The following is a 25917-nucleotide window of genomic DNA, read 5'->3' on the forward strand; positions in this document are numbered from 1 at the left end:
TGCTTGGCTTTAACCCCCTCATCTGCAACGCTCTCCAACTCTTTCTACACTTCACCAAACCCTACATCCTTCTCAATACCCACAATGTAGTCTACAACAGGGCCTAATAATGGAAATTGCGGCATCTTCATTCTCGACCATAGCGCCTTCTTGAGTGGACCCATCCACACATTCTACCCCTATTGAAAAAGCAAACTCGAATAGTTTTCTTTGTAACACATAGAACGCATAGAAATTGTGGTAAACAAAATGCACACATGTGGAAGGTTTCATAACAAACCTGACTCCTTTGATGTATTCCCATCTCCTTTGTCCTATCCATTTTGGCCTACCTCTTGGCATACTTGTTACAAATCATCTCTATTTCAGCCTGCACACACTAGCAGCCAAGCACTCACCTGCCAAAACCACAATATTTTCATGAGACCTTTAAGGTAACTTTTATGTAAAAGATGGTTTAGAATAGGTTGTCAAACATATGCTACTCACTGTTTGGAGGATCTGTTGTCAAGTTGTCCAATGAACCCATCTCTTGTCCAATGATCATTTAGCTAACTTCTTCGTAGGTTTACCACTCAATGGGAAATCCGTATGCGCTATCTTTGATGCTACAACCATAATAAACAGAATCACACAAATTTTGCACTTGATGCATATGATGACAAGGAAAAATCTTACTAGTGTAATTCCAAACCATCATCAATTATGAGCTCAGGTTGTTTTCCCTCCAGTCTCAACAACTTACGCATTGGAGAGACCTTCTTCAATTTAATTATACTTGCCTTTTGTTGCTTATCCACAATCACACGACAAGCATCGTCATCAAAATCAAATTTCTCGTCATTTGTTGCATGGATTCTTTTTTTTCAGCTCTCCCTCTTTAGGTTCTTCTTCGCAAAACAACTAACAATCTGCTTTTTCTTTGGAGTCTCCATATTAGCACTTGCAATGGAGACACGTTTCTTTGCAGGTGAAGTGGATGTTTGCAAGACCAATTGCGGAGACATCTCTAGTAGTGCAGCAATAAATAAAAACAATTATTCAACAACTCAAAATTGCTCTTGTATGCTAAGGAGATGAGATAACCTAGTTCAACAACACATACAAACCAACATATATTGTATAGCCAGTTCACAATATATATTATAGGTAGTCCAGCTCCACATGAGAAATATGTTGAGCACCTAAAAAATATGGTCATGTATTATGAGAAGATATGAGTATCCAGCTCAAGAACACATACTATGGCTAGTCCGTTTGGTGTTTAGGTAATGTCAATAGTACTATACAGTACTATTCTAAGTGTTTAGGCAATGACAGTAGTACTGGAAAATACTATACTAAGTTCTCCTTGGTAGAACTATAAGGAGTACTTCATCAACTTGTATTATACTAAAAAGTACTACAACATATACTACATCTAGTTCAGTTGGTGATTAGGAAATGACTCTAGTATTATTTAGTACTATATTATGCTTCCTTTAGTAGATTTATGAGTAGTATTGTACTATACTAACATTACTTTGCCTAGTAAGTATTGTAATAATTTATGTGCAGTATTGTACTATACTAACAGTACTTTACCTTGTACTATAGTAATTCATGTGTAGTTTTGTCCTATGTTAACAGTACTTTGCCTTGCAATACAGTGGTAATTTATGTGTAGTTATGTACTATAGTAATAGTACTTTTCCTTCACACAATAGTACTTATTTATAAAAACTATTTAGTGCCAATGAATAATTTCTTGAGATTTCTGAAAGGTGTACCTAAATTATGTTATGTTTATAGCCAATATTATACTATTTATGTAAAAAGTACAAGCCAGTACTATACTAATTATTTAGACAATGCATGGGACCTCGGTTTTAAGACTAGGGCACTATATTATGCAATAGCTTGTACTTGTAGTCCTACAACAAAAGTACTGGTGATGGGTATTAGTAAAACTATGATAGGGTATTAGTACAACTATGATATTAATACATCCCTATGACACCAATGTACTTTGCAATTATTGTAAAAGTGAAAACCATGCTAAAAGAGTATGGTACCTTTTGGTAGCTGTGGTATAATCCTTTGTTGAGTGAAGACCAAGCTGTTTGCCCATGCCTCGGGCACTTCCTTTGCAACACAATCAGCACCTTTACATTCCAAGCCATTCGGACGCACAAAATGTGTGATACACATGAAAGCAGGGTGTCAAATAAAGAGAATGTGGGGGAGAGGGAGAGATTCAAACCCTAGCAAGTAACCACACACACACAAGAGAGAGCAAGACACAAGAGAGATGGATAGCTGAATTTTCTTCTATCTTCTTCTTCTCTACTCAACCAACATAACATAAAGATTATATGGGTTAGTACTCAACTACTACAACATACAAGGGTCGGTCCATAATGTGAACCCGACTAAATGAGCTGACACTATAACTATGCCAGTCTCTAGTAATCCAAAATGGCTGTCACACAGGCCTGTCATCCCACTGGCCCCATATCACCCATAATCTCACCAACCATGCCAATGGTGTAGATGCGGAAGCTATCACCCATGTGGGTCATCAATGTCTGTCGTAGCACTAGTTGAGCTCGATATCTCAACACTCCCTCTCGAGCTCAACTCCACACACTGCACTCCAAGTAAGCTCCTAAACTTGTGGAGCTTCTCTGTGCCCAATTCCTTCGTTTGAAGATGTGAGCTCTCCTTCTAGAACCTTCTCCCTCACAAAGTGATAATGCACCTTAATGTGCTTTGTTCTAGCATGATATATTGGGTTACTGACCAACTATATGCTGCTCATGTTGTCACAATATATGACAACTGCCCTATCCACGGGCTCTCCCATGTCACCAAGTAGCTTATGAAACCAAGCTACCTCACAAGCTGCCATAACAGCACCCCTGTACTCTACCTCTGTAACTCGACAAGGAAACTATTGGCTGCTTCTTACTGCTCCAACTCACAGCAGCACTTCCAAATGAGAACATAAAACCATTGGTAGATCTTCTGTCTAATATATACTACCAGCCCAATTAGCATCTGTGTACCCATGCAACTATATCTGTGTACCCATGCAACTATATCTCTGTACTACCACCCTCATAGAAAAGTCCATAATCAACCGTGGACTTTATGTACCTGAGGATCCGTCTAGCCACATCCAAGTGTGGCTTCCTAGGGGCTTGCATAAACTAACTCACGAGTCCAACATCATAGCTCAAGTCTAGCCTTGTAATGGTCATGTAGATCAAACTACCCACTATGTGCCTGTATGTGTAGTGGGGTCCTCCAAAAGCTCACCTGTATCTGCGAAAAGCTTTGTGTTCTGCTCCAATGGCACTGAAATAGACTTACATCCTGTCATACCATACTTGGACAACATGTCCAAGCCATACTTCCTCTACAATAGCAAAATGCCATGAGGTAATCTCACCACCTCTATGCCTAAGAAATACCGCAGCAGCAGCTCACCCAAATCCTTCATCTTAAACTTCTGCTTCAAAAGCATCCTGACATCATGTATGTCTGCATCACTATCACCAATGATAATCAAGTCATCCACATAGATGACTAATAGCATGATCCCTCTATCTGTCTTTTTCACATATAGTGAAAAATCTACATTGGATATCTGAAATCCAATGGTAACAAGATACTCCCCGATCTTGTTTGACCATGCTCTGGGTACCTGCTTCAAGCTATACAAGGCTTTGTGTAACCTGCACACAAAATCTGGATGTGCATCACTCTTGTAACCTCGTGGCTGCATCATGTACACTTCTTCTTGCAAATCACCATGCAAGAAAGCATTATTTACATCCATTTGATATAAAGACCAACCCTTCGTTGCAACCATAGCAGTGATAGCTCTCATAGTTGCGATTCTTGCAATCAGGCTAAATGTCTCCTCATAGTCTATGCCATAAGTCTGCGCATAGCCCTTGGCAACCAATCTTCCCTTGTACCTGCTCACTGAACCATCAGCATTGTGCTTGACTTTATACACCCACTTACATCCAATTGCCTTCTTTTCCTTAGGCAAAGGCACTAACTCCCATGTTGCATTTGCATTCTAATGCTACCATCTCCTCATCCATGGCATCTTCCCATTTCTTATTTCAAATTACCTACTCAAAGCAAGTGAGCTCAACCTCCTGTATTGCTTTTACCATGTAAGCATAATGATGGGTTGTATATCCATCATATCTCAACCTGTCAAATAGGGTATCTAACTCTCGTAGACCTGCATACACACCTGGATCACTGCCAGGTGTCCTCAAAACAGCCGTGGTTCTCCTTACACCAGGAGTAACCATAGACAGAATGCCAAGCTCCTCATCAAGGCTCTGCTCAGAGCCACTAGAGTCACCATCCACATATGAGTGACTTGCTGACAGGTCAGGCACACAAAAGGTTGATCTACCTTTTCCTTCCCTTTCCGTGATACATGTGTACCTACATCATTCCTCAACCTACCTGACCATGGGACCATGGGCTAACATTGGATCCAGTGCTCGAGGACTCCCCAGGTCCACTTAGCACCTATGATTGCTGATCTACATATGGTGCAGCATCAACACTTCTTACATCTGCATCTTCTATTGCCTTCACTACTGGTGCATACCAGCTACTCATCTCATCAAAGATAACAGCTCTGCTTACTCGCATCTCACGAGTGATAGGGTTATAGCATCTATAACCTTTTTGCTCCATAGCATAACCAATGAAGATGCATTTCTCTACCTTTGGATCCAACTTTATTCTCACTTTATCAGGAACATGTACATATGCAATACATATGTTCTCACTTGAGACACATCCGATCTTATGCCTGTAAACTTCTGTTTAGGAATCATACTATGAACAACTACAGTGGGTGTCCTGTTCATAATGTACATGTTGAAATATACAAGTGAATAGGGTGTGTGCGGGAACAAGCCCTTGGTTAGAGGCTATAAAAGAGAATCTGTAAATGTGAGAGAACCTGTGAAAAGGTGAGAAGAATCTACTGGGAGAGAATAAAGGGTAGCATGAGAAGATTTAGGAAGTGTAGAGATATTTTGGAAGATATTCTGGGAAAAGTGAAGAGGTGGAGAGAATCAAGCAAAAGAGGTGGAGTGAATCAAGGAGAAATCAGTGGGATTTGATGCTTGGATGTAAAAATTATAAATTGAGGCATTGGCCTAATGAGAATTTGCTGGTTTTTGATTATCCATGCCTACATTAAGCTATTAGTTAATTGCTCACTAATTACATCTTAATTATTTACCAATCACTTTGTTAATGATGTTGATTCTAGTATTTGATCCACCATAGCTCATCACATTGCTCTAATTTCAACATGGTATCAGAGCCATGCCTAGAATTCATCAAGTTTATGAGCCCATTATCTAGTTAATTAAGAATAGTAGATAATTAGAAATTAATCAAATTTTTAGTTATTTTTTAACTCACCTCTGTACCCCCAGCTGGTGGAGGAGCTCTAGCTCCTTGCACACTCAACATTAGGCCAAACCCTTCTAGCCCAACACAGCAAGCATCTCCACGATCCAGCCCATCAAGAAAGAAGCGTAAATCGCCGACAAAGGAGAAATCGCGATTTTAGCCAGCACAGTTTTTTCTGAGGAAATTGCAGATCTTGTCTTCATCCAATCAAATTGCTCTAATTTCTCATAGCTCCAGGGGTTTTCAAGCATGCTCTACAAGCTGGTGAAGTCAAAATTCAATTTGATCAAGTCTATAGTGAGATCCAAGCTCTTCATCAAATCTACAGGTGACTTTGGTAAAACAGAGATTAAGCATTCAATGTTTGGTCAAATCTTGTGTTTCTTGGCTTAATCCTCTACTAGGCTAATTGCTATTGATGGCCTTGAAAGGATTTGAGCTTATTTGAAGTCTAAGGCCCCAGATCTGGACTCCCCACATACTCTGTTTTTTGTACATAAAACAAAGGATTAATTTGCTAATCTCAGTGCTAATCACTATATTTTGGTGCAATTGAGGGTTCAAATTAACCATTAGGTATCTGATACAGATCCCTATAACTTCAGATTGCAATTCGGAGCTGGTTTGATACTCCAACCATTCTGTACAAATTGGTTACCCTTGATTTACTGTAATTTCTGGTAAAATTATGTTGATAAATTTGTGGTAATCATCATTTTGCATTTAACCCTTGGTTAATGCCTGTAAATCTCACTCAAATTCAAGATTATTCACAGCCAGAGTTGCATTTAGGAATGTGCATTAGAATGAATGCTATACGCATTATGTATTGGGCATATTACATCAGTGTAAAAATGGGATCAGACACTGCCCTTGTCCAGAATAAGGCAAGAGGTAAGACCTCCCATATAGATTTGGGTTTGCATTGCATAATGACACAAGATAAACATCAAAAGCCCAAAAGAACTGTCAAACAAACATTTAAACATGTTGCTCACATGGAGCAAGAAGACCTGACAGACAAGCTCATGGCCCCAGCAATGAAAGAAGAACATCTCCTTCCAAGAGAAAGATCCACACCAAGAAGATCTAAAGGAAGCATTGAAGGAAGACATGGACACGAGAAGAGAAGTTGCCACAAGAAGACTGAAAGAAGAGGAAGACATGGACGTGTGAAGAGAAGCTCCACGACAAGAAGACTGAAGACAAGAGAAGATGTGAGGCTCAGAGTGAGGAGCCATGTGAAAATATCTGAGAGAGAGAGAGAGAGAGACCCCACAACCCAATGTAACCTACCCCAACAAAGTAAAACCACCTCTTAGCCACCGATGATGTAGGCCACGTGGTAGATAGATGTATGTGTGAGCACTTTACTCAAGGTCGCGGGCACTTGTAGTAAGCCTGGAGAGAGAGTGTCAAGGACTATGAGTTTAGGGACTTGAGGCACTGGTCGCGGACCATCAAGTAAGAGAGAAACTTGGTATAGGGTCCAGGTGTGCTAAGTTAACTTGAGGGGAGGTGTGCGACACTGGTCGCGGACTATCAAGTAAGAGAGAAACTTGGTATAGGGTCCAGGTGTGCTAGGAGTATTCACTTGAGGGGAGGTGTTGAAATATACAAGTGAATAGGGTGTGTGCAGGAACAAGCCCTTGGTTAGAGGCTGTAAAAGAGAATCTGTAAATGTGAGAGAACCTGTGAAAAGGTGAGAAGAATCTACTGGGAGAGAATAAAGGGTAGCATGAGAAGATTTAGAAAGTGTGGAGATATTCTGGGAGATATTCTGGGAAAAGTGAAGAGGCGGAGAGAATCAAGCAAAAGAGGTGGAGTGAATCAAGTAGAAATCAGTGGGATTTGATGCTTGGATGTAAACACTATAAATTGAGGCATTGGCCTAATGAGAATTTGCTGATTTTTGATTATCCATGCCTACATTAAGCTATTAGTTAATTGCTCACTAATTACGTCTTAATTATTGCTAATCACTTTGTTTAATGATGTTGATTCTAGTATTTGATCCACCATAGCTCATCACATTGCTCTAATTTCAACAGTACATAGCAGTTGCTACTGCTTTTGCCCAAAAGTAATGCGGCATATTCTTTTCCGCCATCAAGGCACGTGCCACTTCTACAATGTGCCTATTTTTCTTTTCTGCAACACCATTCTGTTGCGAAGTGTACCTGCATGTAAACTACCTCTTGATTCCCTGCTTTCTCAAAAAATCATTGAACCGTCATTGGAGAAATATTCTCCCCCACCATCTGATCTTAGGCATTTTATCTACATGCCTTTTTCCTTCTCGACCAAGGCGTTAAATCTCTGAAAGTGAGCAAACACCTCACTTTTCTCCTTCATGAAATAAACCCCCACTTTCCTAGTGTGGTCATCAATGAATGTAACATAGTACCTGTAACCTACAATTGTTGCAGTCTTGGTTAGTCCCCATATATCTGAATGTATGACATCCAATGGCCTTGCACTGCCATGCAAAGCATGTTTGGCCTGCTTACCAAGTTCGCATGCTTCACATACCTTATGCATACCGTCAACCTTAAACTTTGGCAAACGTGCAACAATATTTTGGGCCTGCATAGACTTCAGTTTGTGCTGTACATTCACATGACCAATGAGCTTGTGCCATATGTCAATATCTGTAATGACACCTGTTCTATGCGCAAACATGGCTGCCTTTATCTCAGGTATGTTCACATCAAAGTAAACATCCTTCTATTTTTGTTACCCTTTACAACCAAGTGATAGTTATTTTTGAAGTCTTCCACAAAACATCCTTGAGGATTAAATCTCACTTGTAGACCCTGCTCAACCATTTGTCCAATAGAAACCAGGTTCTTTGTAATCTTCAAAACATGAAGTACATCAACCAAGTACTTCATTTTACCATCTTGCATAGACAATGGCACTTTACCAACATGTGCAATGGGATGCGCAATATCATCACATGTTTCTACATAACCTAGTTTTTTCATTTTTTGCATATCTCTAAACCACTCAATATGACTGTCATGTGGTTAGAGGTGCCAGAATCCACATACCATATATCTTGAGATCCTGACACATCCCCTGTTATGGAACTAAGCATGTGCTACATCACAAACAACTTCTCACTTCTATCATCACCTCCATGTTTGCTAGATGATGCATAGTTGCTTGCTCTGCAACTTTCCACTTTTAATGTCATTCTGCTTTTTGTAGTAGTCCTTGCCATGTGTCTTGGTTTACCATAGTAATAGCACTCTATGCTATTTGCATTTTGATTTCTTTGCCAACCACCTTGGCCTCTTTGACTCCCCCTACCTCTAGACTGGCCTCTTCCACTTGTGTATGATTGCTGCTGTGAATCATTGGACTGTTGTTGTCCAAAATTCTAATTTCCTTGTCGGCCACCACCACCTTGGCCTCGACCATGGCCTCTACCTCTCCCTCTACCTGAATTAGAGTAGAAGGCCTATTCCGATGTGTTCTTGCTTTGTGAAGAAGAATCCTCACCTAAAGCCTTTTCTTCTATGATCATCATAGATATCAAGTTCCAAAAGTTGGGAATATTCTCCCTAATTGCAATGGAGGTCTTGAATGGCTTGTACTCTTTGCCAAGCCCATTCAGATAGACACTCACCAAATCATCATCCTCCACTGATACATTGACAGACCCAAGGGATTCAACAATGCCCTTGATATTTAAGGCATATTCATTGATGAACATGCTTTTCTTTTCCACAATATGCAACTCTTTCTTTAACTGCAACTTCCTTGCCTTTGTGTTAGTCTGGAACATCTGAACCAGATTATACCATGCAACTGCTGGAGTGTTTGCATCCTGTATGTGTCCTATCATAGTGTCTGTGACACTAATTGAAAGCCAGTACATGACTTTTCTTGCACCCTGATTCCAATCCTCGAATGCCTTTATATCTGTAGGAGTCACATTCTCCTTAGATAACTCTGGAGGCTCCTCATTGTCTCTTTCTACATAATCCCAAAATCCTTTACCCATTAGAAAATTGGTCATTCTAAACTTCTAGGCATGGAGGTTATTCTTATCCAGCTTCTCACTAACAATCTGATTAATTTCATCAGACATGTTTTCCTAAATAACCTGCAAATAGACAACTTTTGCATATGCAACCTGTAATACAGCAGTATCTCCTGTAGCTACTACAAGAGTGATACTTCAGCACAGCCTGTGTGTCACCAAATGTGACCAGAGTACATGTACATACACCTAGTATCAACAATACATGTGAAAACCATGTCTGCACTTCCAAAATGCACTGTTGCATTGCAATAACCAGATTTTGAGAAGAAACGGTTCTCTACCAGAACTTTAAGAAAACTGTCAAAAATATCGTGCAATGATGAAACGGGGCCTGAAACGCGTCCGAAACGCGAATCTAGCCAAAAAAAAATTATATCCATCTCTAACAGAACAGTATACATGTCCTGTAGCTCCGCTCCCGCGAAGACAACTCCTCAATCACAGAGATGTGTAGCTCCTAGAGCTACTGAGGGGTGGTTGTACCTAAACCAAGAAGGGGAAAGAGATGATGGTGCTCTTACCCGTGTAGTACCGCTTCCTTCCTTGCTTGTTCTTGCCTCTTGCTTGCCTCCTTAGCTCTCACACGAATCAGGCTCTAATACCATAAAGAGAATGTGGTTGTACTACAAGGAATCCTATAAGTAAGTGTTCAATCACCACATTAATGAAATGTGAACCTCAATCATTCACTGACTAATTCAAGTGGGGCAACCAAATTTAGAAATGATCTGTTCATTAAGAACTTGGCTATGGTTCGAGCATTGGCTCGTTTAGAGGCTCTTGCCTCTGCCCACTTTGTGGAATAATCTGTGGCCCACGATCACATATCGGGCTTGTGAATGGATGTGCTACTGGACTAATGGGTCCAACAAATTCAATCCCCCATTTCTCAAAGGGTTGTCTTACAATTACAGGGGTGAGTGGCATCCTATCTTTTTGTTGTGGAATAGCAAATCTCTAACATTCCTCGCATCTTTTGACAAACTCTATGGCATCCCCAAAGAATCACATAGGCCACCATAGTCTCTCTCTTGAAGGACTTTGCGAGCTACTATAGCTTCTCCAACGAAATGTCCTCCGGCTATTCCTGAGTGTGCTTCTTCTAATATCATGAAAAATTCATCTTCTCGCACACATCTTCATAGGATGTTATCCTATACATATACAGAAGGGGTTTTTAATCCATTTTTAAAAAAAACCCTTAAGTCTATAAAGAAAAAGGTCATTTTATTCATGAAAAATTCACAAGTAAGGGATTTTTTAAATACCCTTGAACGCACGTTATACATAGGGTTTCTTAATAGTGCACTCCCAAGTTTCTTCCTCTATCAATCTTACTCTCTCAACTTATATGTGTATGTGTGTGTGTGTGTGTGTGTGTGTGTGTGTGTGTGTGTGTGTGCACGCGTGTGTGAGCAAAAAGTTTATATAATGAAATCAAATAAAAACAAAGACATGATTCAAAATTATTATGAGATTAAGTTGCTTTTGTGAACTTAAAATTATAATTAATACATTAATTAAAAATGCATAACAATAATGAGTAGTTAGTTTAAGTTCACAAAAAACCAACATTAAGTTGCTTTTATGATTGGAGTGCTATGAAATGTGTGCAAGAAGATAGAGAGTGTGTGTGTGTGTGTGGACTAATGTGAAAATATTAAAACTATAATTAATACATTTTTAGAAATGCGTTTAACAATAATGTTGTGTGTGGTGTGTGTGTGTGTGTGTGTGTGTAAGAGAGGGAGAGGGAGAGAGAGAGAGAGAGAGAGAGAGAGAGAGAGAGAGAGAGCAGACTGCTGGCTGTGAAATATGTGTAAGAAGATAGAGTGTGTGTGTGTGTGTGGAATGTGTGTGGACTGAGCACTATGAAAACATACATTTAACCATACTTTAACAAGAACAAAATCAAGAAATTAAATGCAATTGTGGAGTTTAAGAAGAATGCTAGGGCAATTAAGGGAATACTAGGGCAATTGTGGAGTTTGAGAAGAACACCAGGGCAATTAAGAGAATGGTCATAGTAGTTGAATTCGATGCAGAGGAGTAAGTTCTACAACAGTTGCTCTCTCTCTCTCTCTCTCTCTCTCTCTCTCTCTCTCTCTCTCTCTCAGGGAAAAGATTGGGCTGGCAGCTCCCTCTATCTCTCTCTCTCTCTCTCTTTGTGTGTGGGGGGAAATGAGTAGGTAGCAACGCGCATAAGGGAGAGTAGTACTTGGTGGCGATAGATTCGGGCATCATGAAGAAGTCAAGTAAACGTCACTCACAGAGCTACATGTATAGATTCGAATTCGCATGTCACCTAATTTTTATCCCAACACCAAAAATAAACATTCATTTATTAAAATCAAATTCCTCCTATAGTTTTTCCTATAGCATTCAATCGTTGGATGCCAACCTTTTTATTCACCTAAACTTTACCCCAACACCAAAAATAAACATTCATTTATTAAAACCAAATTACTCATTCAACCATTTGATTTTGTAGTAAATGGTGTTCACACCACCCAAATTTATATAAATTCAACCTAAATAACACAATACTCTTTTTTTGCCAAAAGTATGTATACCCTTCCATGCTTCCACCTAACCCAGGAGCGTGTCTTTAAATGCAAATGGGCTTTTGCGTCGAAGACTAGCCATCCCCTTGAGCTTTGGAAAATTGTACACATATTAGAGGTCTTTGTGTGTCAGCTAGTCAAAATTGACGAGGAGGGGGTTGCTCATGGCCTTAATGGAGGTGTAGGCAAGGCAGAGCCACTTTGAGATGTCCTTGGGGAATTGAGCCTTGAGCAGGATGTAAGGCATGCGAACTACAAGGAGTAGAATGCAATGTGGCAGGATCAAGTGATGGAGCGGATTAGTGGAGATGTTGATGGTGGCGAGGGGGTGAACAAAAAGGTGGAAGGCTTCAGGCGAGTCCTCGGCAAAGGTGGAGGGGTGGGTGGCTGTAAGAAAAAAGCAGAGAGAGAATGGGTTAGAGAGATGAAAAGCGTGGGGAGAGAAGGTAAATAAAGGGAGGTTATAGAGAGAGAATGTGCGGTGGGAGAATGCTAGAGAGAGGGGGGATAGGGGAGATTTGCTAGAAGAGGGGAGTAAAAGAGAGCAAGAGGTTTTGTGAAAATTTTGGCAAGAGTTTGGCAAAGAAAGGGCAAAAAATGAAGAGGAGAGAGACTTTTATACTAAAGCAAAGAATATTTTAAAAATCTTCTCGATTAGGTGCAATTTGCAAATTTGAAAAGTGCAACTAAGATTTCAAAAAATGCTCACAAAGCTTGGTCACTATGAGACAATGTTCTATATAATGTTTGATATGTCAAGTAGACCTTTTTCTACTCTTCTAGTTGAAAGAAAACTAAGTGTAATTTTGTTTGTTTCTACTCTTCTAGTTGAAAGAAAACTAAGTGTAATTTTGTTTGCAATGCATTCATAAGGGACAAGCAAGGTGCGCAAAGGGAATGCACGGCTACAATATGTCAAAGGCACAGCCATGGGTTTGAAGGCGAAGTGAAGAGAATACGTGGTTGCGATTGCTCAAATACGCAACTGCGAGAGAAGTGTCAGGGTGTCAAATTTGAGCTGCTGGATGTCCAATGTGCAACTTTAATTTCTTGGGTTTTGTGTGGCTACAAGTTTGGAATTTGCAGCTTCAGGAGTAGGAATACGCAGCTACGGGATCCTGAAGGCATAGCTCTACGAGTTCTTTTTTTTTTGGGAAGTAGCGGATGAAGAGGATAACTAGCCAGTGAAGAGAGCCAGTAAATAGCATGTGGGCAGAATGAATGCAACTCATTGAGAGTTAATGACAAGTAAAAGATTTTCTCAAATTTCAGCTCCATGCACCCATGAACGTAATCTCGGGAAATAAGTAAACTGGCGGTGGATTTACCATTGCGCCATTCGTATTCCATCCCCACTTTCACTCTCTCTCCCTCCCCCTCTCCCTCTCTCTTTTCCCCCTCTCTCCTTGGAGGGTGTTGATAAAAAATGGATCATTGAAGGGTATTTCATTCGATTATCAAGGTATTTCTATCTCTTCTATTTTTCACACCAATGCATTGATTCTTACTTTAATAAGTTCAAGCCGGAAAAAGAACACTTTACTCTACACATAACAAAGCAAGTGGTTGTTATGTAGCCGTGATACTACATGAAGACGTTTTAGCTCTCTGTAAGAAGTTACAAAAAGTAATCTTAGGATTCCAAGATTACTCGCATACTTGAGATTACTATGCATTGTAGAAGAGACTGACTCGATGCTCTCTACCAAATAGAACACAGTAATCTCAGACTATGCAAGTAATCTCAAGCCCCTTTTGGCATGGTGATTTGATGCGAAGCCACTAGCGATGTAAGAGTGTCCCTTGAAAGATTTAATTGTTGTAAGATGAGTTCCACTTCGTTGGGACCTTTATCTGCCATTTCATAGGAGATGTTAGAAAGGATGTTGAAGAGCTCTTTTATGCAAAGGGATATCTCCTCTTCAACATTTGGTTTACATTCCATGGCTCATCATATATGCCATTGGATGGTGGGGATGGCATTACATGTGCATTGTCTATTACGTGAAGAATGGATTGCAAGTGTGGAAAATGCTTCATGATTATCAATCGGATGCCATAAAGACGTTTGCATTCACGGCTCCAATTTGGACAATCACAATAATTACTTTGCATGCTCACATGGTACCATTGGCTTTGATTAGAGCTACTTTGTATCTTGAAATACAATGTCATCTTGTTCACAATTTTCAAGCAAGATGAGTCTTCTTGATACCATTGTAGAATTCGTTCTCCCTCAAGCAATCTAGAAGTGTGCTTCTTTGATTATCCATGAATGCTAAACCGACCTAAATCAGCTATTATCACACAAACACACAAAAAAATGAAAGGTGATAGATACACAACATTCATGACACTATTGGTATTGTGACATACCTATTTCTTGATTTTTCTTGAAGAACTTAAGTAAGGTCCCACCCATGCGATCATCGCCAGTTTAGGAATCTCCTACAAGTGAATGGAGAAGGTCTACCGTAGACTGATTGATACGGGCATCCAAGAGTGTGTGTATTTGATATATTACCATAACCTCTCCACCAAATTTGTTGTATCAACATTTCCATGGTTAAACAAATGTCCAAATTTGGGCCACCGTCTCCTCCATATGTAGTTGTGCCCGCACCATCCATTGGTGACATAGAAGACAATGGTGTTATGTGTTGAATACCTTGTAAAGGTAGTTGATACCTCCCTTCAAAATAGAAGACAATCTATGGCATTGTGCATGAGATTTGGCATTTCAATACATATATCATTCCACATGTATTTTGGAACTTGAAATCCCACAATGCCAATAATACTCTTATCCCCTACAATCAAAGTACACAGACATCACAATGTTGCATTAAAAAATTACTAAAATGCCTTTACCTGTCGGAAGAAGATTCTCAACCCATGCCTTCTTAGCATGGAACCAACACAAAAGAATGTGATGCAAATTGGCATCGAGTTTTGCTCTCCTCAAGAAGCCAACAATGTGGGTCATCATTGACCACATGTTGCATGGCTTCTAATTCCATTTGTGACTTGTCAATCACAAGAGCTATAGGGAGGACATAGCCTAATCTAGAGAAAATAAGTCTAAGAGTTAGCTCTAAGGCAATGACCTCTTGATGGGTCGCTGGATCACATGTGCACATCATGAACCATATTGGTATGCCCACACCCAACTCGATTTAGTAGCATTGTAGCATACAAGGGTAATCCAAATATGTTTGTCTTGAAGGTGCTGACTAAGGCCCAATAATTGTTTCGAGAGAAACGTATGAACATTTCAAACATCCATTCATCTTGAATAATTAAGATGAATGGCCTATCTTTTGCCTCCTCTACATTAGGGTTATATGGTTGACAATATAACACCTACATGGCACAATGGGTGAGATAAGAGAGATTGTACATGTAAGGCGTGCTACCTTTTTTTGTTGTTGCAAACCAAAGCCTCCATGTACATTGATGCCCAATCATCGTTGAGAATCCACCTACATCATGTCAGAAAATCAATCCATAATTGAGCAATATTCTATATTCACATGAGATAGTGACCTAGGAGGCCAAAATGGTGTAGAGATGGCTTAGATAAGATTTGGCACACTACCAAATTGGCTACATGCTAGATTGAATCCATGCATGGCATAGGCAAATTTTACTATTGGACACCCTATGTCAGTCAACCTAGAAACCCTAAACCATCCTCGAGGCTAAACAATGGCTACTTTCAATTGAAGGACAAGACTTTCACCTGCATTGTGAATTTGGTATGACAACAAGGAGATTTCTTAAGGAATCATGGAAAACCTATAGATAGTGCAATCAAGAAAAGAGGCTCTTTCCATGTGAGATTTATCTTTTGACAAGGACATTTGTGCCACGACTAGGGAGCTACCCACATCAAACAAATATTCCATGCAACTTTCAATAACGGATGGGTGAACTGGCAAGTGATACAAATCACTCCTTGTATTGGGTTTAAAATAATGAAAACCTCATCCTTCTCATCCATGTATTTCACTTGCACTTCAAAAGGGAAACCACATTTTGTAGATGTCCTCAATCTCTTTCCACCTAGCCTCACCTTGTGCTCAATATGTCCTTCAAATGGGTGTCCACATTAGTCTTATATATTCTCATTACATTTGCTGGCTCTTTCTTTAGATCTAGCTTGTGGTGCCAAGTTAGAGGGCAAGTTGGTTCTTGGTGCTCGTGCACACCCACATGCATTGGTAAAATCCTTGATGTAAGATGTGGGTATTCCATGCTTTCTAATGTCAATGCACCATGTCGAATTGATTTCTTCAAGTGTGACATTTACACCTTGATGAGGTCCTTCGCCTTCATTGCAATGACTGACAATGCGTTCCCAATCCTCGAGACATGTGATCCTTAACTTTGGTGTCTCCTTTAGAGAAAGGCAACGGGAACCATCCTCTCCCTCTTCCAAGCATAGTCCATCTTTAATTCTTTGCCACCTCTTCAAATCAAGCACTCCTCTACTATCACATACTTTTAGCATCTCTAATGCAATGGTCACATCATCTTGTATCACTCTCATCATCATGTTATAGATATCCCAATCAAAGGAGAAAAAAGTATGGGATAAATGTCGAATTGGATTAAGTGAGACCTTGTAGCTTTCATTGTCATTTGTTTTCCTAATCCAATTTTCATCATCAAATGAATGGCTCTTTGACATCTAGGCCCTCATTGCTTGTGCTATCACTTGTATCGGTATTGGATTACTTGTCAAATACATAACCAAACAACGAGGCAATCCATCCTTGTGCAAGACCAGGCCTGTATAAGGAAGACCATCTGTTATATGTACATTATGTGTGCTATGTTATATACACATTATGTGTACATATACTAGGAGGCTAACCCACATTAGGCTTGTGAGCATGGGAGCATGGGAACAAGCTCTAGTGGAGCATGGGTTAGGACTAACCTTAAGGTTTAAGGTTAGGGTCAGGCATCCAAGGGTCACACATGAGAAATGGAAAGTCAAGAGTCACTTGAGGGCCTTCCTATATAATAGGGGCATGGGGCACACTCAAGGGAGCTTGGGAGCTTGGAGGCTAGGAAGCTTGAGGCTTGTGCTATGGTCTCTTGTGTAGAGATCCATATCTACTCATCTACCATTTCACACTATAGCTACATGCTATTGGATTGGAGTTATACCTCTTGATGGTATGGGACATCAAGGTAGAGATATGATGTATTTCATTTATGATTCATGTGTGCATCCCTTGGGCTCGGGGGTGGTTGGGTGGTTGAGTTTATGCCTGATTTATGCATGTTTATGCATAACAATTATCTAGAGAGATCTTAGGGTTTTAACAGTGGTATCAGAGCAATCTCTATTTAATTGTTGATTTTTTTAGTAAATTTTAATATTTACTAATAAAATGTTATTTTTTGTTGATTTGTGTTGATGAATTGCACATGGATCATCAATTTGGTGATTGGAATGTGTGTAACTACAATTCAATGGATGAATCGACGTTGCGGGGAAATACCGTGAGTTAATGCTATTTTTTCCTATTTTTTATGGTTAAAATCGAGCATTAATGGATTTTTTTTCAAAAATGCCATAAAGCTTATGGTGGATATTTTTGAGAGAATGGATTCCCTGAATTTCTAGAATTTTTAGAATTTTTTTTCTAATTTTTTAGGAATTTTTTGAGCATTTTTATGATTAAAAATGTATTTTTATACATTTTTGCGAGTTTTTTCCGCGGGAATGCGATCAAGTTTCTGTCAATTTCTACTGAAATTCAGTAGGGGACAGCGTGTTGATGCATGAATTGCTCTCCTGTGTGCGTGGGGTTCTCTCCGTCTCTCAAATCTGATAATTCCTTCATTTTTTGGTGAAATTTCTCTTAAAAAGGAATTTTTTAAATTAAACATTAATCATAATTAATGTCTAATTATGATTATGAGTTTAATTAAAAAATCTTAATCAAAGATTAAGTTAATCTCAAGCTAATCTCTCTGATTAACAGAGAGAGAGAGAGGAGATTGGAGGAGAGATGGAAATGGAGAGGAAAGGGAGAGAGGGGAGAAGAGAGAGTCACTCTCTCTCTCTCAGTCCTACGCGCAGGCGACGGGGCCGGGGGGGGCTGCGCTGCAGCCGGGCGAAAAAAAACGCCCCCCCTTGAAAAAATCAAAAGCTTAATAGCTTAATTAAGCTTTTTTTATTATTTTTTTAAAAAAAATAAGTTTTTTATTTTTAAAAAAAGGCTTTTTGATAATATTTCAGAAAAAAAGCTTAGAAAAAGCCTTAAAAATTCAGAAAAATTGGAATTTGAGGTTAAAAAATCTCCGAAAAATTTCTGGAAAATTCTTATTGAAAAATTTTGGCTTTTCATCTTCCGGAAAACCTTTGGCTTTCCGTTTTCCTGAAACCTTTTGGCTTTCCGAATTCCGGAAAAACTTTTGACCTTCTGTATTCCGGAAACCTTTGACCTTTCACATTCCGATTTTTTTTGTCTTTTCATTTTCCCAAAACTTTTGGCTTTCCGTATTCCGGGAAAACCGTTGGAATTCTGAAATTTTTTGACCGTTCGTATTCTAAATGCGTTCGGGGTAATTTAAAAATTTCAAAAAATTCCTGAAAATTAGTAGAAAATTAGACAAAGGTTATTTTAAATTTCGAAAAAATGTGGGGTTGATGTTTGGCATGTGGTGTGTCCATTCGGGCGCCCGTGACCATTCAAATTTTCTTTAAAATTGTATTTTTTATCCCAAAAAATTAGAAAAATCCATTAAAATTAAAAATTTTCATTGGATTTGAGAATTGTCGGGCAAAATTGCAAATTTTGTGAACGATGGGATTCTCAAGAAAAATTAGGAATATTTTGAAATAATTTTTAGAAATCCTAAAAACTGGTATTTTTTAAATATCAATGGTATTTTGACAAATTAAATTGCTAAAACTTTTCTGGAAAAATATAGGTTTGGAATGCCATGAGATAGGTTTGGTGGAATTCAAAATTATCATATTTTGAGGTCCTATAAAATTAGGAAAAATTTAGAAAAAATCATGATAATTCTTTTTCTCGAGAATTTAATATTGTCGAAGGTTATTTAATGTTGAAGTACGTTTTCTCGTGCTGACATTAGATAGATGCGGGTTATTCGCATATTATTAATACGATTATACCTCGTATTAATAGATATTTATGTTTGGATTAATTCTAAACGATATATTCATGATTTTTTACCATTGTTTAGCCATTCTTTTTGGACATGTTCCTTAATTTCTTTTGATGGCTATAATTTACGTTCAAAGTGTGTTTCACCTTTGACACTTTTCCATGATAATTTATTTTGCACTTATTAAAGTGTGGATTGTGCTTAATTTCTTAAGCCTAAGACAAATTCTATCATGGGTTAGTTGATCGGTTTATTTTGGTGGATTTTATTGGATATTTTCCAAGTTTTATATGGACTCATCAGGTTCTGCCTAGAATGTCTAGGGTTTTCTTATTGAGTGCTACACACGTGTTCACTTTCTTACTTTGGAGTTTTATTTGAACAACACAACGTTCATATACTTCGGATTGATGAGTTGGCCACCAATTTTAATGCTTCTTTTGGCATGATTTATGTCCATTAGATGGTATGCATTGATTTTTATGATCAACTATGGTTTTTATGGATTTAAGGAGCTTCTATGCTATTATCCATGGTTTTATAAGGATCTTTTGATCTTTTGAATAATTACATGTGCTTTGAAGGTAGCATTTGCCTTCGTTTTTTACACGTAATTTTGGAGTATATTTCTTATACTCTTATATATATTCCAACTCGGATACCTAGTTGCTTATATATCTAGGTGAGTTATTTTTCTACCCTAACTTTATTGTGTTTTGGGTAGTTATCATTAGAAAGGCGCCAATAATTTAATTTCTTTTCTAATGATGTACTCAGAAGGAGTTATTCCTTGATGTAGTCTCAAGTATATAGAGACAGGTTTAGTATGTGAAAGTCTGGATAAGGCCATCTTATTCCTTTTATACAGGATTTTATTCATATTTTCCTAGACGGCATACTAGTGAGTTTCAAATTGTTAAGGTATGTATGGGTGGTATCATGGTGGTATGGGACGCTAGTGATCCCTCACATATATTATCTTATGGGATAATTTGGGCTCAAGATTGTTGCTTTGCTTACATCACTTAGCATGTTGACCTCAACATTCAAAGACAGTCTTATTTTTTAAATTCACTAGAAGTTATATTGTGGGCATTCTCTAGATAAATTTCTTTTATCTATAGCCTGCATGTTGTGATGAGGGCAATCTCATCGACATTTTCACTTGTTGTTGAAATCTCTTTCTTTACAGTTCAAACAAGTTTATCTTGTTGTATTCGGATAAGGAAATTTGGATTCTTCCTTTGTTGGCATTTCTTTCTCTAGTTCCATACTTTAGGTGATTTATACAATCGACCTGATAGGTTTACGGATAGATATATATGACTCATCGAGACGTTGATGACTCTCTATGTTGATATGGGTAACTCGAGACGTCGATTATTCCATATGCAGATGTGGGTATGTCGAGGCGCCGATGAATCCCTGGTTTCTGCTGTTATAATGTCATGTTTTCCTACTTTATTCCGAAAGGTTTACAAAGAGGAAGTTACTTTGAATGTGAATTACTCTGATCATCAGCAGTCTGAAGATTTTAAATATTAAGAGAAATTTTTGTTATATTTATTTTTATATGTGCATGCATAAAAATTTAGATGTGCAAAAAGAGAAATTTTCACGATATTCTATGTACAAAGATTTTAAATATTTAAAGAGAAATTTTATCATATTTTAAAATAGGTATATTCATGGTATGTATATACATGGGTACTTTTAACTTTTTTATCAAAAGAGAAATTTTCATCGTATTTTTAATTAGAAAAATACATAAATTAAATTGGTATCAAAAAGAGAAAGTCTCGCCATATTTTGTGTAGATATTTTAGGCATGTGAATACCTAGGTCCAAATGGAGATGTGAATATTCTAAATAGATGATGTATGTATATTCACAAAAAGGATCATTGGAAAAAGAAATATCCTTGTTAAATTCCATTATTTACAAATAGAATTATTTAAAGTTCTATTATACCCAAGAAAGAATGAAATTTTATAATTTTGGATTTTTACCCTTATGATTAGAAATCACAGTTAATTTATCAGATAAATGGAGAAAAATCTTTAGGAAATAAATCTAGGATTAAATCCAAGTAATTAAGGGCTAGACCATGACCACGTGAGAAAGGCGGATTAGTAAGATGCCTGCCCATCTCTTGAATCAGAAATTAAACTAAGTCTTTGTGACCATTTCCATTTCTACAGTACGAAGAATGGATAACCGACTGACTTAGAGAAGTTTTTCCTTAGACCCAAAATCGTCGAGAAATAAGTTTGAAATTCATTGTAATTGAAAGGTGGATCACCGAGATACGAGATTCGTGAATTTCATTGAGAAAGTCTGGGTTTTGAGAAAAAAGGTCTTGAAAAATCAACTCAATAGTGGAAAATTCTTACTTGTATAGAGACTCTGTTTTGTAAAGGACTGTCTTACGCCAAAATGCTAGAGAAAGCATTTGGCTTATGGTTTAATCTAAGGAGAGTTATGTTGCAACAGCTGACGGGGAGTCATCGAAGGACGTCTCCCGCGGGCAAAGCTTGGCAAGGTCTTGACCAGCCTCGGTACGGTTGAAAATGGTGCACTTCCGATACGATGCATTCACATGCTGTATTTTCATTCAAATTAAGCTTCATTAATAAAGGCTTATAATTGATGAATTGGATTTTATAGATGGACGCCCTGTATTTATCTGGTATCCCCGATCTTACCCGAAATCAGGATATGACTGCTTTTGCTTTTGAGCTTGTCCTGTCCTCCGCCTACGACTCGAACGAGCAGGGCAAGGCTCGCTAATCATTTTGAGGAGCTATATTTTCCAGACCCAGCTGAGAGACAACAGCATAAGTGGTTTGCAGGGCAATATATCCACACCTCTTGCAACAAGCACACCAGATGCTGACGCAAAACGTCTCATTAGCCATGGTCTTATTAAGGCTAAAGGTGGTTCGTGGTGTTATCCTTTATCACCCCACACCTCAAGATTTTAGGATTACTAGTCATCTTTTCAGACTTCTTAGCCATTTTATTCCGAGAAGTAAGACAATAGCGGTAAGCGAACAATTGCATCGCGGCATGTCCACAATGCAGTATCGCCGTTTCATGCGTATGCAATTGAGGTATTGATTTTTTGGAGCCATGTTGCTCTATGTATATATTGCAAACCTTATGTAAATAAAGAATGTTTTGCAAAAATCCAGTTGTTTAAGCGATTTTAACTACTCGATATCAAGTTTAAAGAAATAAGATCTGTTTTCTCGGACGTATGTCATAGATCTTTAGTAAGAACAATTACCTTATTTAAAGTAATTATTTCTGAACTTCTTAAGTCTTAGGATCTTGAGACGAAGTCAAATAGAAATTTAATGATGTATCATTTTTTGACAGAATCACGAGACGTGCGAATCATGGTAGACAGCCAGATCCTCTCACGGATGAGGAGGAGCTTGACCCTGATGTTCGCAAAGCTCTTCACAGATCTCAGCCATGTCCCTTCAAAGGTGAAGAGGAACACTTAGGCGAGGCTGTGGAAAAGTGGATTGAAGCCATGGAAGAATACTTCGATGTCACTGGGTACAATGAAAAAAGTAAAGTGGCTCTTGCTAGGCTAAAGATTGTAGAAACAACCAGAGTTGCATGGAGAAACCACTGTGAGACAAATTGTTTGGATTGGAACACCCAGACCTGGAATGATCTCAAAGCATACCTCAGGAAGAGATTCTATCCTCCCGGCTTCTTGGAAACAAAGATGAACGAATTCTTGGAGCTAACCGAGGGGATCCAAACTACTGAAGAATATCACCAAGCGTTCGCTCGTCGTCTCCTCAAATACTCGCCATCGCTCGATGAGGAATAGCTGATGGCTAGGTTTATTCGAGAAATGAACGAACCTTTGGATACCCTGGTAAAGAATGCCAAGCCAGTTTCCATGGCCGAAGGCAGTGCGGATGGCGAAGGACTTTGTTGTGTCAAGGTCCCGCCAAAGCCAGCTCCCTCGTCCTTCAAAAGATTCCAAACTCCAAGGAGCACTTCCAACTTTCCACCTCCTAAGAGACATCAAGGTCCCAATCAAAACCAGGAGATGGGAAGTTTTAGAATGGAAGGAAGGCCTTTTCCTCCAAGCACATTTTTTGGAACTCCGGCTCTTTCCAGGATGTAGAAGGATGAGCTTCGAAGTGAGAACAGGTGTTTTGGTTGTCAAGGTTTTGGACACCAGCTCAAGGACTCCTTCTATGGGCCAGGGAAGCCACGGTCCAAGAATGCCGAGACCGACCCCTCTATATCAATCGAATCAAGGTCCCTCTCGCCAAAATCAGGGCAACCCCAGAAGAGTGCCAACTCAGCATGCAGCCTCAATGCAAGCCTCAATGCAAAGTAATCTCAAAACCCCCTCTCATAATTAGGGGAGCCAGAGCGAGAGAATCCCACCCCGGACTGCAACAGCCAGAGCCGTCACTATAACTGATGCAATGGAGGAAGAAAAGAGGACAGATTTATGCTGCCATTGAACATCAAGGGCAAAATCGTCAATTCTCAGTCCTTCACACTCTAAGGGTAAGCACTTTAAGCTTTTGATTGATTCAGGCAGTACTCATTCTTTTATTTCCCCTGGATGCTTGCGTAAGTTAGTCCTAGATCAGAAAACAAGGAAACCTATGCAAGTAGAATTGGCCAGTGGGAAGACTCTTTTCACACACCATGAGACAGACCGTATTTAGTTTAATCTAGATGGCAATGTAACTGATTGCCAGTTCAAAGTCTTACCCTTGGGAATCTATGACAAAATCCTTGTAATGGATTGGCTCCATAAGAATCAGGCTGGCATTCACTGCTGTCACAATGGAACCATCTCGTTCCTCGACCTTCACGGGAATCAAGTGCAAGAAACTGGAATTTTCGGATCCCCAGTTCTGCAGTTAGTAAAAGCTTCCAAATTGATCAAGGGACTCAGAAAGAAGTAAACTATCTATGTCGTTAAAATGAATCCAGTAGACAGAAAATGCAAGGCTAAGGAACCAGAATGGCTAAGTGAGTATGCTGATGTATTCCCAGAAGAGCTGACTGAGATGCCTCCAACTCGTGAACAAGATCATGAGATAGAGCTCACCCCCGGAGCTCAGCCAATAGCCCAACGTGCATACAGAATGCCAGTTCCAGAAGCCATAGAACTTAGGGAACAATTAAGACAACTGTTGAGCAAGGATTCATAAGACCCAGTGTTTCACCTTGGGGTGTGCTCGTTCTCTTTTAGAAAAAGAAAGATGGAACGTTAAGACTCTGTATTGATTACAAAGGATTAAATCAATTAACAATCAAAAATAAATATCATATCCCTAGGATTGATGAACTTCTGGATTGGTTAAGTGGAACCCAAATGTTCACAAAGATAGATCTCAAATCTGGATATTACCAGATCAGAATTAAGGATCAAGATATCCCCAAGACAACCATCAATACTCGATATGGGCATTATGAATTTACAGTCATGCCATTCGGACTGACAAATGCCCCAACAACATTTAATTGCCTCATGCAGGACATTCTCAGAGAATACTTGGATGAATTTGTTCTTGTCTTCTTCGATGACATCCTGGTATACTCCAAGAATGCAGCTGACCATGAAGATCTTGTGCGTAAAGTTCTGGAGATCCTAAGGAAACACCAACTCTTTGCAACAAGAGCAAGCGCACTTTCTCTGCTGACCATGTTGAATACTTGGGATTTATAGTATCTAAGGATGGGGTTTCTCCTAACCCCACTAAAATCCAAGCAGTCGTGGATTGGCCAGAGCCCAAGATAGTGAAAGAAGTCAGAGGATTCTTAGGATTAACCAGGTGGTATAGAATCTTTATACCTAGGTATGCTCAAATAGCATCCCCTTTGACTAACCTTCTCAAGAAGAGTACTCTATTTCATTGGTCCGCTATGTGTCACAATGCTTTTGATAAGCTAGACAGCTTTGGTAACCAACCCTATTCTAAAATTGCCAGATTTTTCCTTACCCTTTGAGGTAGTGACAGATGCCAGTGGTTTTGCCCTAGGAGGAGCACTTATGTAGGAAGGTCATGTAGTAGCCTATGAATCCACAAAAATCAGAACACATGAGAGGAATTATGCTGTCCATGACTTGGAGTTACTCTCAGTAGTTTATGCTCTAAAGTTGTGGAAACATTACCTCTTGGGACAGAGATTCACCCTGATGATAGATCATCAAAGTCTAAAGTGGATCTTCACCCAAAGAGATCTCAACATGCATCAAAGAAGGTGGATGCAGAGCTTGCAAGAATTTGAGATAAAGTATCGGTCAAGGAAAGAAAATGTGGTAGCCGATGCGCTCAGTAGGAAAGCCTCCTTGTGTCATGTGCATCACAGATGCCATGGACATTTGCAAGGCTAGATCCAGAAGAGGCAAACAGATAAAGACCATGAACCAGTAGAAGATAGGTAGAACCAGAATGTAGGAGCTTCAGGTGTAGTATCTGAGGTGAGCATGGAGCAGGACAAGTGGGATCATGGAGGGAAGCAGACGGCTGAAGCACATGAGTCCACACAAGGGCTGTCGGCTGCAAGAAAAGAGGATGTTGGCTGTCGGCTGAAGTCAGCAGAGAGGTTGGGCAGTAGGCGCAGCAAGGACAAGGACCAGCAGTCGGGCAGCGCCAAAAAAGGGTTTGTATGGACATGGAACTGGCCGACCAGCAGTCGGCC

The 25917-nt window shown here is 39.2% G+C and overlaps 1 protein-coding gene across 2 annotated transcripts in view; it reads right to left on the reverse strand.

Moving 5' to 3' along the window:
• Positions 1–336: 336 nt before the first annotated feature.
• LOC147632290 (lecithin-cholesterol acyltransferase-like 1) overlaps positions 337–25917 on the reverse strand; it is an 80728-nt gene continuing 55147 nt past the window's right edge. The window contains exons 1-2 of one of the 2 annotated variants that reach the window (XR_015267161.1): positions 2055–2146; positions 337–398 (exon numbers count right to left, since the gene is read on the reverse strand). Coding sequence is in view for 1 of the 2 variants with exons in the window: in XM_086806834.1 (XP_086662960.1) it covers positions 395–398 (4 nt within the window). In the remaining variant the exon portion in view is untranslated. Of the gene's footprint in view, positions 399–2054; positions 2147–25917 lie in introns of those variants that run through there. The other variant, XM_086806834.1, reaches the window with a different exon arrangement.

This window comes from Cibotium barometz, chromosome 13 (assembly GCF_041138505.1).
Source record: "Cibotium barometz isolate CiBa-2024 chromosome 13, ASM4113850v1, whole genome shotgun sequence".
In the NCBI taxonomy this organism is placed as follows: domain Eukaryota; kingdom Viridiplantae; phylum Streptophyta; class Polypodiopsida; order Cyatheales; family Cibotiaceae; genus Cibotium; species Cibotium barometz.